The following is a 14,789-nucleotide window of genomic DNA, read 5'->3' on the forward strand; positions in this document are numbered from 1 at the left end:
TGGCCGTACAAGGGGCGCCCCGATGCTCAGTGTTCCGTGTGAGCACCGCTCGCCCCGCCGGGCAACTCTCAGCCTGAGAAGCCCAGGCCGGCCCTGCTTGGGGTGCACACGTATCTAGACACCTACATCTAGATATCTATGTCTATATGTCTAGGCGGTAGTGTGAGGACAGCTACGGAAGCCGCAGTGTTGTTTTGTGTGTGTGTTTTTTCGACTACCGATGCTAACGCATGTTTCTGATACCTGCTCTTGGAATAAACATCCTTACGCTGCCAAAGACCTCTGGACTTCTTTCAAGCACATTACAGAGAAAAATGTTTTGGTTGTTTTGTTGACCTCTGAGCTGAAAGCTTTGTTTGCGGCTGCCGCGCGCATGCGCAGTACGGCTCATTGTTTCCTGTTCAACTTGAAGCTAAGCACAGTGCTTTTTTTTCCAGTTTAGTGTAAAATGGATGAATATCTGTCGGATAGAGATGTTGTGGACGAGAACTTTGAATATAAAGGATGTCCTTTCAGTTTCGAGCCAGAATATACAGATGAAGAGCTCATCGAAAGGCGAGCGCAGAGGCAAAGAGAAGAACGGCTGGCCAGAGAGCAACAAACCGCTGCACGTCTGCGAATAGACATCAGCTATCAGGTATAATAGGTATCAGAAACATGCGTTGGCATCGGCAGTCGAAAAAACACACACGCAACAACACTGCGGCTTCCGTAGCTCCCGCTTACGTCACACTACCGCCTAGACATCTAGATATAGATATCTAAATGTAGGTGTCTAGATACGCGTGTACTCCTTAAATTTCAAGTAGTAAATTCAAATCTAACATATATCTGCATATATGACAATCTCGACACCGGGCTGTCGTGGAAGAGTGGCGTGAGCGGACCATGATGAAATATTGGTGAAACTAATGAGGTTTTGGACGATTAAAGCTGTTTTAGGAGCGGCGTTACCGATGCCCCGTCTGCTAGACGCATACGGATGTGCGCCGCTTGATTTTGGATCTAAATTTCTCCCAAAGCACTGTTCGGATCAGAAAAGCCTTCTGGGTGAGTATATTGTTCTACCTCATTCTATAAACAACGGGAAAACTGTTTAAACCGAACTTATCCTTTAACTCACGGGGAGAGATTTGTGTAGCAGGTTCGGTCAAGCGTCAACCCAAAATCAATTGCAAAACCAAACAAAGAACAAAAAGGCATCCATGACGGCATATGGAACCAGGCTGGGCGAACCAAACAGTTCAATGTATCACTGAAAAATAATTAAATCCTTCTGAGAACGATGCGGTTTTCATGGTGGGCCACTAGTGGGTGCTGTTAGCTGTTTTTGTAATGAAACCACACATGAGCACAGAACCTGTAAACATTAACAATGACAAGTGCACAGACATCTCCTGCTCACAGGAAGCTCTTTCCAACACTTTCAAAGCATTGTCGTGTGAACGCGAAACTTTTCTGAAACCAAAACATGAACGATGCATTTTCACTTGTTTAAAAGGGGGTGTCAAAGGAATCCCTGGACACCTCTATCATTTTCATAGATGGGGTTTAGATTATAATTATTCATACTAATTCAATTTACTTTACGTCACATTTTTTCTGACAATGTGATGGACTTGTTCATTTCTGACTTGATTCTAATCGTTTTGGAGTAATTTGGTTGAGGCTTCATTCCCAAGAACTAGGTTCAATAAAGATGATAAAAGTTGCTGTTTGTTACTGAGTTAAACACACTGTTTGTTTAAACTTTGAAAAAGATCAGATTAAACTACATAGTTTATTTATGCAGAAAACAACAAAATGTGGAATTGGCTGGAGAAGGAGCAGAAAGACCGGGAATAAAAGTCTGAGACATGTTTGATACTCATCCAAATTAGAGAAAAGTTTTTTGGGACAAAAATGAGCTACACTCTGTGATTTGCTCTCTGTTGGTTTCTTCTTTCTTCTGCGTACAAATGTGTTGGCACAGAAAGTGTGTGAGAAAGTGTGTGAGTTCAAAGGCAACGCAGAGTTCATTTTTTTCTTCTCACATTTGTCTTCTTAAATCTTCTTCCCTTCATCTTACTGCCATTCACTGTTCCAGAGTCTACTCTCTCTCTCTCTCTCTCTCTCTCTCTCATACACACACACACACACACGCACGCACGCACGCACGCACACACAAAACTCCATGCCACTCTGTGCTGAATTAATCTATAGTGACAGAGCAGCAGAGCCTGCAGGTGTGCGTGTGTGTGTGTGTGTGTGTGTGTGTGTGTGTGTGTGTGTGTCTGTCTGTGTGTTCGTGCGCGTGTCTGTGAAGACGATTGTGTGTTTGCGAGTTCCACATGATTGTTTGTGCATGCTGATAATTGTGTGCGCATGCATGTATGTGTCTTTGTGCATGCATGCACTCGCAGGTGTTTGTGTGTGTGTGTGTGTGTGTGTGTGTGTGTGTGTGTGTGTGTGTGTGTGTGAGTGTGTGTGTGTGTTTGCATATCACAGAGATGTGAGTCACTCCCCTCTCCCATATGCAGCTCATGTGTTTTGATAGGTGGCCTTCACTAATACCAGCTGCATATTTCAGCAGGAGAGGAGGAGAGAAGCGCTCCGGCTCAGATCTCTGGCTTCCTTTTCTACTTTGAATCGTGTGTTTTCCAGGTCTGGACCACAATGGCTGACATGATTTAAGCCAATGCACATTGCTGGGAGGGCGGACAGGGGTCGCACAACTGACGAAAAGCAAGTCTCAATCAAGGAGAAAAACACCACAGATAAAATGAACAGTACTGAAGGCGGACCTGAACCCATGGCGCTCTGCCAGAACTGAGACCGGCTTTCTTCAGAGAATCAACAACACACAGAATGTAGTGTACTTATACATACACATGCTTATTGGTATGTGGGTTAAATCGATGTCAAATGCTAAAGCATGTGGAATTTAAGTTGATTTTGAAGCTCCCCGTGTTTCAGTATCTATGGAACAGTGCATCATTTTTTTCAACCAAGAAATTCCTGCCTTGTGTTTGAAAGTCAGATTCTGAAAAAAAACAACTTCATTTTTCAACCACGCAAAAGCTCAGATAAGACAAATGGCCAATATAACTGTTTTGAAAAAGAAATGGAGCAATCTTCACTATAATTAATGATTTATTCATTTGACTGGTGGCATTTTATGATTAATTACTTCATTAAAAAGCTCCACTGGACTGTTCGGGGACTTAATAACTTGACTGGTGTCTGTTTCAGCCACCACCACATCACACATTTAACCCTGAGGCCAAACTGAAGCATCTGGTGTCAGTAACCCACAAACACAACCTCTCCCATACATAATCACAGTATTTCTATTGCACGGTAATTATGTCAAAAACTATTCTTTATGACTGTGAAGGAGACTCAATTAACAGAAGAAAATTTCCATACATCAAATATCCTCCTGCGATTGATCAAGACATCAACACGTTGCTAATATTTCACGTCACCTAACAACTGTTCATCTCTTTATCAAAGGGACCTGATTAGAAATTTATTTGCTCCAATAACAACAGAGTCCATGGAAAATCCTCCTGATTTATTAAGCTGCTGTTTATCGTCGTGACAACCCACAGCACACGAAAAATTAACATGGATTAAAATTCAAATGAGATCGCTCCAGGAAAAGCTCAGTAAACAACAAAAGCGAGAAACCGATACTTTTAAATTCACTTTAAGATTTTTTTTCTTTCTTTCTTGAAGAACTGAGCTCGTTGGTAGTTAAGACAGGGTTTAATCGGCATTTCGACCCGGGTTGGCAATAATTTACGTGATGACGTTGCCATAGCGTGGCTATGTTAGCGCGCTTGTTGTTGTTTTTGGACGCAGCGTGAGATACCCAGCATTGGCAAGATAGGGAAGAGGAGATTCGTCGACAGGACGGTGCTCTACTCAGTCCTCTAGGTGTTAGCATTACTAGCCTGTATGAACAGGGACTATATTAGCATTAGCAGCCTGACAGCTGTCTGCTACTGTCTACGTGTTGGTACTTTATCTCAGTTGTTTTTTTGTTGTGGCTTCTCGTTGTTGTCATTGGTTGAGAAATATTTCAAGAAGAGTTATTTTCCAGATTTTAGAGCATCTTCCTCTCACTGACAACTCAGCTAATGTGTCACAGAAACATCACAATAATGCAGCAGATTGTTAGGAACGACCTAATGTTGGTGGACTTGGCTTGAACCAGCAGAAAAGTGGACTAAGAGCAGTTTTCGTCTGAATTATTAAACCCTTCTGTTGTCCTTCGGCCAATTTCATGCACATTCAAAAAATAACATGTCAAAATATTGGCTTTCTTCCACATAATGTCCTGAAAATGATACATTATGCTATTTCTACAAAACATAATATTTCAGTGGGACATCTGAGTAACACTCCAAAAAGTCCAATCATTTAGATTTTTGTCATAATAGTGTCATTCATTTTTTCATTATGGCAAACTGGCCAGTCCAAGTCCAAACTCTTGATTCTATCATCTCAAATCTGTCTGGACAAAGTTGTAAAAAACTTAAAGTTTTATGTTGCTATACATTAAAACTTTGTGTTCTGTCGGATAATACTCAATGAAAATACAAAACTTTACTGTGTTTTGATTGTCCGTTTACATGATAATGGCGCTGGGAGCTGGTGGAACTTTTTAAAAGCATCCCGTGTCTGTCTCCATGGAAACAGAGGAAAACGGGGAAAAATTAACTTATGCTAGTGCACGAAAACACCGTGGCCAATAGTAAGTAAATTAAATTTTAATTTTAATAACAAAAACAAACAGTGCCCGATACTGGCCCAGCAAAAAAAATAACCTCATTTTGAAAATGTTGCTGTAGAAGCACAAAACTTTACAGAAACAAAGTGATGCATTTTCACTTTAAATGCAAACGGGTTGTGAACGCTCCTGCACCGACATCCCAGCAGCTAGGAGGCCTTTACACTCCCTCAAGCAGCAGAGCTGCCTTCGCCGGCTCACCGTCTCTCTCTCTCCCAGCACAATGGCCGTCTTGTCTGCGCCGAATGGCTCGACCCACGTGCCAGCAGAGGAAGTGCAAAGCAGTCTGTGTGTTTGGTGGGAGGCGGCGAGGAGGTGGGAGCTGCCTCTCTGCATGCAAAAAGCTCTGGCGCTTCCTCCCCGGTGCTTGTGTATTCTGCACAGGTAGGTCCCGCTGTCTGCCGCTCAAGGCCTGTGCTAATGTGAGCGGTTGTATGTATGCCCTCTGCTCACCGAAGACTCCTCCTTCCTCTCCGGCTCTTCATTCAGATGCGTGTTCTCTCTGTATGAATGAGAGAGCGGCGATGCCTGCGTGCGTGTCTGGGCGTTTCTAACGGGAGCACTGGAGCGGCGGAGCTGTGCTCTCTGCAAACGACTCAAGAGGAATCGAACCCGCCGCAACTCCAAAACACAGAGGTGTAAATGAATCGGAGTGAGGAAAGCTCATCCGAAATACATGCAGCTCTGCCGATGCATGAGCACATTTTAATTAAGATTAAATAAAACTTAACTTAAGAAGTAGCTTTCAGCCATAAATTTTTTACGAGCTTTTTACTTTTAATTTACACTCTATATTTCTAATTAATTTGATCTAATTTATGATCAGAGCACAAATTGTTATATTTCAACACAATGGAAGCCCGGAGTCATGGCTGATGCGTGGGAACTGTTACTGATGGAGGAGCTTCCGAAACAGCCTGTGGTGTGGAGATTCTTCATTATTACTGAGAATAACGAAAGCAAGACAGACTGTAAATGACGTTCTGACAAAGTATCAAGAGGAGGAGAAAGACGGTTGGTACAACACCAGAAACTTCAATCACCAGAGACATTTGGACCAGCAGAGTTAGAACGATGTCTCTCATTATTAGTTTAACTGATCAGCGTGTAACTCCAAGTCGTGCTACATGCTACACGCTAAAGAGCTTCAGAGCTCACACGCCAGTGACGCTACATGCTACACATGACTAAATCGCTGACTCGTTAACATCGAGTTTGTGCCCTCATTCTGCAGCCTATGCTGGTTTATGTGTACTGTAAACTGTAAGGCTGTTGGAGGGCCCCCTAGTGTCAACGCTGAGGCTTTGCAGAGGTGGATGGATGGAATTTGGTGGGAGTTGTTGTCGGCAAGTAGCTGAAGGTTAGTATTCGTATTTGTACTTCACCCTTAAAAAACTGCTGCCACAGAGAAGGATAAAAACAGAAAACTGTCGCTGAGTTTCAGGGGTCCGTTCACATGACAATGGCACCAGGGCTCACTGAAAATGCAACTTTTTGAAAATGGATTCCAAGGGGGAACGTTTCGAAAATGCTCCCACTCATTCGTTGTGTAAATTGCAGCCTTTCGGAAAAGCTTGGGCTCCGACCCTGGGTTGATGGGGAAAGTGCCGCTACTGATACTCCGAGCATCACGGCTGTAGAAAACAACTGCTCTGCACATGCTCAGTGGATGAAGAGTAAGAGCAATGTTTCCCTCCAGAGTGTCACGACTCCCAGTCCAGATTCTGCTGGTCCTGGTCCCGGTCCCAGTGCACATTCTCCTGGATTGTTCTCCCATTTTTAATGCTTACAGTGTATTGTTCTCTGCACATAGAGTATGTGTGATTTCATTATAAAAACACTCAACAGCACCAACTAGTGGCCCTACATCCAGGCTACATTGTTTTCAGTGTTTCTGCAGTTTCCGTGTAAACAGATATTGTTTTCAAAACGATGTTTTTTCTCTTGAACCGGCCTCAATTATTCTTCATTATCTTTACAATCTATTTAACATTTTATACAAATTCTGGTTACATTTTCCTCGCTGTGCGCTGTGTGTTTTCCGCTCATCCTGAACTGCATCAACTTGAATGGTGGGATAGGAACACAGACAGTCTGTCGTGCACGGTGAACACGCTGAAGCTCAGCGCAGAAAATCCCTCCCAACCGGCACCAAGCGGCGCGATCACACACAAACTCTGCACCTGGCAAAGAGAGGCCGTGGTGAACCGATCAACCAACACAATGTTTACCAAGAGGAGGGAGTAGATATTTGATTTGAATTCATCAAGGGAGCACAAACAACACCTGCATAAATGCTGATGCTGCCTGCGTCGCTGGAAGCATGAGTCGGCAAATGTTTGCCAAGCACATTACCTGCAACAACTTCCAAAGGCTACAACACATCAGAGCTGTTTGTCTGCTCAATTGCTTCAAAATTATGTGCCCTTTCCAGTCCAAACGGGTGCCGCTTCGAACCCTTTCCATAAATAAACACCTCCACGGATCATTAGTCACTGTCTCCAAGTCTTTTCTCATTGTTGGAGCACGACAGCAGCTGCAGTTTCTGTACAAGCCTCATGAAATCTTGACTGAAATCACTGTCTTAACCTGCTGAGGTTCATTTTTTTAACATCGGATTAAATAACAGACGACACGTTTAAATGATCACTTGTAAAATCAGAAATCAATAATAAACCTTTTCACTTTAGACAAGTCAATATGACCATGTTTTCATAATATATGCTTTTCTTTTCCCTGGATCCTGTCATTGTTTTGATGGCCGTGAGCTCACATAAAGTCTTGAAACACCCAAATAATGACTAATGAAACGTCTGTTAACACCACTTTATCCAGTTATATCAATTTATTAAATAGGACAAACTGATTAGTTAAAAAAAAGCATAATATGGTATTTTTTAATGCACAAAATAAAGCATGGATATGCTGATAGTACTGTGGTACTTCTGCAGCTTAACATGGCTTAAACAATTTTATTTTTGATAGTACAATGCAATGCATTCTCAACACTACCTTTTATTTTAATATAATATTACGTGGTATTGTTAATAATGCTAATGTATTTTGAGTGGCAGTAAAATATGATGTTTTGACTCTTCTCCTGTGTTTCATTTTTAATATAATGAAAGATGACGAGGTATTTTTCACACTACAATGGCATATGACACCATATACAGCAGTAAAACATTTTTTTCCTACTATGGCTTTTCTAAGCACATTGCAGTAAAACAATGTATGTTTAAACCACAATGGCCTTTTTAAAAATCATATTTTAATGTGGTATTTTTAATACAACTATAGCATTTTTAAGCTACATTGCAGCAAAAGATGGCACGTTAATATATATCATATTGCTAAATGAAATGTCATTTTTAAAACGATACCTGTGTTTTTAAATTACATTTCAGTAAAACATGGAATATTTACCCTACTATGGCATTTATTTTTTGTATTATATTGTAATATAACATGGTATCTTTAAACCCTACTATGGCATTTATTTTTTGTATTATATTGTAATATAACATGGTATCTTTAAACCCAACTATGGCATTTTTAAGCTATACAGCAGTAAAACGTGCAATTTTTTACCCTATTATGGTATGTTCGTATTATAATGCTGTAGTAAAATATTTTATTTTCCACACTACTGTGTAAACCTTTAAATTATATTGGACATTGGATCCAGTTTTCTGGACTTGATGACCAGCATATGGGTTCAGTGTTTAAAAGTGGTCAATTACTCTCAACGAGTCACCTTTAGATCCAAACAAATCAGGTCAATACAGGCCCGGAGTGGCACTGTGATGATTATCTGAGCCTGGTTCTGCAATAAACGAGGTTGTACAAGGCCGGAGTGAAGCGAGTAACAACAGGCCTTCTGGCAAAAACCACAGTGATAAACACACTCAACCTCCCACACACACATATGCACCCCAGACAAGGAGCTCAACACATGCATGCTGGAGATGGCATGAGTGTGACACACTTCAAAGAGGAGCCAGTGGGCCGGGCGCACGCTGAACAGGAGCAGCCAAACACACAAAAACATGGAGCACCAGGCGAAATTAAGGGACCGGGTGGGCAGACGGTTTCAGTAATGACACAAAGATTAAAACCACAGCGATATTGGGGTAATCTGAGGAGGTGCTGTCTTTAACGGTAGGCGAACGAGAAAGGAGGGCTGCTGAGAGCTGGCTGAGAGAGATTATGAGTAGGAGGGTCTGAACACCACTGAGTCATGAAGGTCTGAGCAGGCTAAAAGGGGGCATATCACAAGGAGAGGGTGTGAGTAATTCCTGATCTCATTAAGATTTACAAGGGCAGTTTTTTTTTTTTTGTTTTTTTTTATTAAACAACTATATTTCTCACGTTTTCTTCAGAAAAACCAATTTGGATTTGCTGTTTGGTATCTTAAACACAGTCTGCTCGAAGTGTCTAGGCATAGAAATGAAAACTTAACACCAGGATAAGTGCTAACTAAAACAGATGTACACATTTATTTATTATTGTCTGATTCAGACCTTTCATTAGTTCTGTATCTTAATTTTCAGTTAGCTATTTTGCTCTACACTAACATTACTATGGAAGCATAACAAAGCTAAATACCATAAAATAGTATTTCATCAGCCTGCTGTGGCAGTCTTGATGAGACTGTGGTATTTATCACAGTATGCTTTAGTATAGCAAGGTATATTTAATTAGGTTGAAGAGTATAATACCACATTTATTCACAACATCATGGTTTTTGTCATGTTTATGGCATTTTTGACAGTATAATGCAAAACAACATTTCATTTTGGTCACTACAGTGATGTGTTTGGCATTATAATGCATGGTCTGTTCAACAGTTTAATGAATATTCTATGTTTTCTTGGGAGCACGACCACATTTTTTCACAGTACAATGCAGCTTTGCATGGCATCTTTGGAGTATGGCATTGTGATTTAAACATGAATGTGGTATTTTTGCTGTGACTTGGGTATTTTTGATGGTATGATGCTGTATAAGATGACAGTTTTTACAAAAGAATGCAGCATCGTGTGCGTTGTTGATAGTAATGTGGTATTTCTGACTATGGTATTCTGTGCAATGCAGTGCAACACGGTATTCTTTGACAGTGATGTGGTATTCTTCACGGTGTAATAATGAATTTTTGCCAGCAGAATGCAGGACGATGGTATTTGTCTATTATTTAACATTTTAAGAATGCATTTTTATTCTAACTTTGTGCCTAACTTCTGCCTCATTAAATTCAACCATCTGGTTTTAAGCAGCAGTTCTATCTTACTTTTGTTATTTAGTTAGTCTGAACTGTCCTCTTTAATGATGCTCCCTGTGAATTTTTTGTAACAGCTGGGGTCTTTTTGCGTGGAGTTTGCATGTTCTCTCCGTGTGCACGTGGATTTCCTCCACGCCACTCCGGTTTCCTCCCACAGTCTAAGAACAGGCATGTGAGGTTAACCGGTGAACCCTGAACTGAAGTCCTAGGTGTGAACGTGAGTGTCTGTCTCTCTGCGTTTGTCCTGTGATGGACTGGAGATCTGTCCAGGTACATCCTGTCTTCATCCACAGTATACTGGGACTAGATCCAGCGTCCTGTGACCCTGACAGGCTGAAGCAGTATAGAAGATGGACAGACCTTTTTGATTTTTTCATTGTTTTCTTGTATTGACTGTTGTCTTGCCCTTGCTTTTATTGTATTATAATGGCTTTAAGCATTGCAAACATTAAATTTGCAATATAAGAAATGGGTTTTAATATATTGCTTACAATTGTTCAGCTACCTGTATTAGTAATGAACTCAAAAAAAAGAAAAAGTGGGAACAATAGCCAAGAATAGAGTTGTCTGAGAGGAGAGATGTGGGCTTCACTGCCAGGCTGTACGCTACACGCACCATGTGACTGAGATTTGTCACCAATTCTGGGGGAGGGTCGGGCTCCAGCAGGAGCTCCTTGATGAAGAAAAGGGGGGGTAGAAGGGTACTTTCATGTGTGGAGAAATGCCCTCGCCCCTCGTGCACGGTGGCATTTTCAGCACCGGGGAGCAGTGGACAGCTCCGGGCGGCCGCTGTTCAGGCAGGGGGGGGGGAGGAAGCGCTCGATTCCCGCATCCATCCGCGAGTCCGTATCAAGACACCATCACGCCATCAACAATCACTTATCAGCCCCCCCAGCCCCTCGCCCCCAACACCAACCCCAGGTTCATGCTCAGACGCGCCGCGCACGCTCCGTCCGCGGGCGCATGGTGCGCGTCTGGCACGCCTCTCCGCGCGCGTTAAATAACAACTGCATTTTCACACCGAGCGGACCAAGTTCCACATGTCGCCGCAGCCTCCGACAGCCGAGGCGGAGTGTGCGCGGATCGATGGTCCAGTCCGTCCGCGCGCCGCGCGGGGAGACGCTCATCTCCCCGGCGCGTGAGTCACAGCGTGGCCGCGGTGCGCCGGGCTGCAGCGCGGCACGGGAGCACCGCGGGCACCGTCTCATCATCCTGCACAATGGAAGCCCGGAGTCATGCCTGGTGCGTGGGAACTGATGGAAGAGCTTCCGACCGCTTCCCAACCAGCTCCCCCACCCCCTCTCTCTCTCTCTCTCACACACACACACACTCACACACACCGCAGAGCCTCCGCCGCCTCCCCGCCTGCCGCCGGCTCGCAGCCCAGCCTACCTGTCTCCAGGTGCAGGGAGATCCTCGCCTCGTTGATGTACGGCGTGTCGCTCTTGGAGCGGACCCTCCGGATCGGCCTGCGGTCCACCTCCTCCTCCGGGGCCGCCGCCATGATCGGCCGGCCGGGGGCAGCGTCCACTGGCAGACCGGCGGGACTGCGAGAGACACGGCGCCGCAGCAGCAGCAGCAGCAGCGGCAGCAGCCAGTCCAGCACCCGCCCGGGCAGACGGCGGAGGAGGGGGGCGGGGTATGGTAATGAGGGAGGAGGGAGGGGGAGGGGGAGGGGGTAGAGAGAGAGAGAGAGAGAGAGAGAGAGAGAGAGAGAGAGAGAGAGAGAGAGAGAGAGAGAGAGAGAGAGAGAGAGACTGATTCTGTGAGGGAGAGAGAGAGAGAGAGAGACTGATTCTGTGAGGGAGAGAGAGAGAGAGAGAGACTGATTCTGTGAGGGAGAGAGAGAGAGAGAGAGACTGATTCTGTGAGGGAGAGAGAGAGAGAGAGAGGCTGGACAGGTTTGTATCGCACCATTCCCACACCAGACAACTCAAACTGCTTCACAAAGAAACACACAAGATCACATCAAACGTGAGAAGAAGACATGAGAAAACAAAAGACAAAAGGCCATTTGAGACACTACAATAAACAGTTACAGCAAATGAAGCAAATGAAAATGCATTTAAAATTGTGGACCTATGGGATTTTCCCTTATTGGTATTTCATCATGTCCTCTTGTCAGAGAACCGCACATGTCACCCTGTTCCAGGTACCATCGCAAACAACCAACTCACTTTGTACATCCAACATAGAAATAACACATTTCTGCATGAGCGGAGGAGCTGTGAGCATCCAACGGAGAAATCAACCAGTCCACCAACTCACTATTTTCATCCTAAACAAACACACTAAAAAATGTTGGGTAATTTTGTTAACCCAATCGCTGGGTTATGAAATCAGCAACCCAATTTGGGCTATTATGATACATTTGGAGTTATTTATTGCAACTCTTGTGTTGGATTCGAGTCCATCAGACCCAACACAGATTTTTAAACTCAGCACATGGATTGTTTTGACCACTGTTGCGTTGTCAACGGGTCCGTGTGTCACTTCCATCTTCTCTCTCTGCAACACAGAAGAACAGAAGTGGTCCTCTGGCTCTCTCTCTCAAGGCGTCTTTTCAGTATTGCAGCCCTCACCTATAGAAGCAGTTGCCAGGGGACCTCAGGGCCAAAGAGGACGTTCAGGCTTTTGAAGACAAGGCTCCAGACCCACATTTTTAATCTTTATTTTGAGCTGATTTGTTTAGTTTTCTTGCTCTCTGATGGTGTTTTCCTCGTCATGTTCATGTTTATTATTTACTGTTTGATTGTTCGTTTATGTGGATGTGGTTGTGTGTATATGAGCCTGGATAGAATGGGGGGGGGGGGGGGGGTCAGCGGGGTGTGGGTGGACACTGCAGGCAATTGCTTTGAATTATTTTTTGTTTGAAAAGTGCTTTGTAAATAAAACTTGATTGACAGATTGAGGTACTGCTTTAGCTGGAAAATGCATTCAGTGTTTGGTTTATGTGGCAGAGATGGCGACTCGAGTCATGTGACTTGTACTCTAGTTGACTTGAGTCTGTTTTGATGACTTGAGACTCGACTTGGAACTTGATTTGGCTTGAGACACAAAGACTTGAATGACTTGAGTGTAACTGATTTCATTTTTTCAGTTGTAGCATAAATTTACAATCAACATCAAATATGACTGATATGATAGCAGCTTTCAGATGGTGTTATGATTGGATCAATACCCTGTCAGTCATGTGGTCTCTGGAGACCTGTCCAGGACGGCCCCTGTCCTCAGCTGGGATTGGCTAATGCTGCTCAGGATAAAGTGGTGTAGAACATGGAAGAATTAATTGAAGTGTTTTCCATATATTTGGTTTTAAGAGATCTGAAACACACAGTAACTCCCAACTGCTGCCAGCAAAATGATTAATCACTTTCTCTGCTGCGGGGAAATATATTTGTAAATCTGATTCTGATGGAATCAGTACATGGGAACAAGTCACAAAAGTTAAACTCTCAAGTAAGTCTAAAGTCATTTGTTCTTGAGCAACTCAAGTCAAGTCAAGTCATGCACTGTTTCAACAAATGTTTCATCTATTTTTCTATTTTATGTCAAATCTACTTACTTTGCTAAGTTTTAAAAACATATCAATGTCACGATCTGATTTTAAGAAGTATTAGTAGTGTTTTAGTTTGTAACTGCTTAATTTCTGAATCTTCATTTAGTCCATCTCTAACATTATTAAACAACTTTAAAACTTCATTTGCTGAGGTTGCTCAGTTTTAACCAAATCTCCAGGTACTTCATCTTCACAAAGTTTACGTGTGATGATATGAACAATCAGACGGGCATAGTTAGAATTTCCCAATCAAATCCGGGCAGCTGTCTGCAGTGGCGTCCGGTCAGGTTTCTCAATAGAGTCACAGATGCAAGAAGTCTTCCTGTGATTTTTGATTGAAAAAAACATAAATAGATAAATTTAAAAAAAACAATTTACAAAATGTATATGGTACCGTAAGATTAGATTAGGTGAAAAAAGTTTTCTCTGTACATTGGAATTAATCTACTGCAGTTTACAATTTTACAGTCAAAAAACTGAAGCTCTTTTGTTCTGTGTATTTTTTTACAGAAAGAACAAATATTGATGTAAATCTATGTCTCAGAGATTTACAGAAGGATTTGTATCATTAAGTGCTTTAACGTGATCTTCCTTCACTTTTAGGGCCACACCAAACTACCACTACAATATGTTAAAGGGCATAGGTCACAGGAAGGGGAAGAGCAAACTCTTCTCACCAGCTTTCTGCATGTTCATCATTTGCTTTTTCGAAAAATAAACCATCAGCTCAACAACAAGAAGACTGATCTGAAAGTGACTGCTGTCATGTAAATTGCACTCGCAAAATGTGACTAAAGTTTTTGTTTCGTTACTGGGTAAATGGGGTCTAAGTAAGAACTTTTTGCTTTCCCCATACCTGTATCCTCCTCATTCTGCTACCATTTTAGAGAAGCACTGATGGCAATTTTTGAAAGGAGGACTATTAATACGAATAAGACGTTTTTACTACTTGCCAATACTGAGTACCAATACAAGTTCTTATGCCACAAAGCCTAATTTGTTCTCTGCACACAAACAATATGTTTACGGCCATGCATCACTGCAAACCGCTTCCGCACAACTGTTCAATGCTCTGTGCATTTCAATGACCTTACTTTCTAGAGGACAGTGCATTGCATCTAAATACGCACTGTGCACTGCATACTGTATGACTATGAAAGCATGGAAGAGGC

General features: G+C 42.7%; 1 protein-coding gene across 1 annotated transcript in view; it reads right to left on the reverse strand.

The window, feature by feature from the left end:
* The window catches only part of phactr1 (phosphatase and actin regulator 1), a 52,750-nt gene extending 41,121 nt beyond the window's left edge, over positions 1 to 11,629 (reverse strand). The window contains exon 1 of the mRNA XM_030082466.1: positions 11,451 to 11,629. Within this exon, the coding sequence (XP_029938326.1) occupies positions 11,451 to 11,562 (112 nt within the window). The 5' untranslated portion in view covers positions 11,563 to 11,629. The remainder of the gene's footprint in view (positions 1 to 11,450) is intronic.
* Positions 11,630 to 14,789: the final 3,160 nt, after the last annotated feature.

The sequence above is a fragment of the Salarias fasciatus genome, chromosome 23 (genome assembly GCF_902148845.1).
Source record: "Salarias fasciatus chromosome 23, fSalaFa1.1, whole genome shotgun sequence".
Classification (NCBI taxonomy): domain Eukaryota; kingdom Metazoa; phylum Chordata; class Actinopteri; order Blenniiformes; family Blenniidae; genus Salarias; species Salarias fasciatus.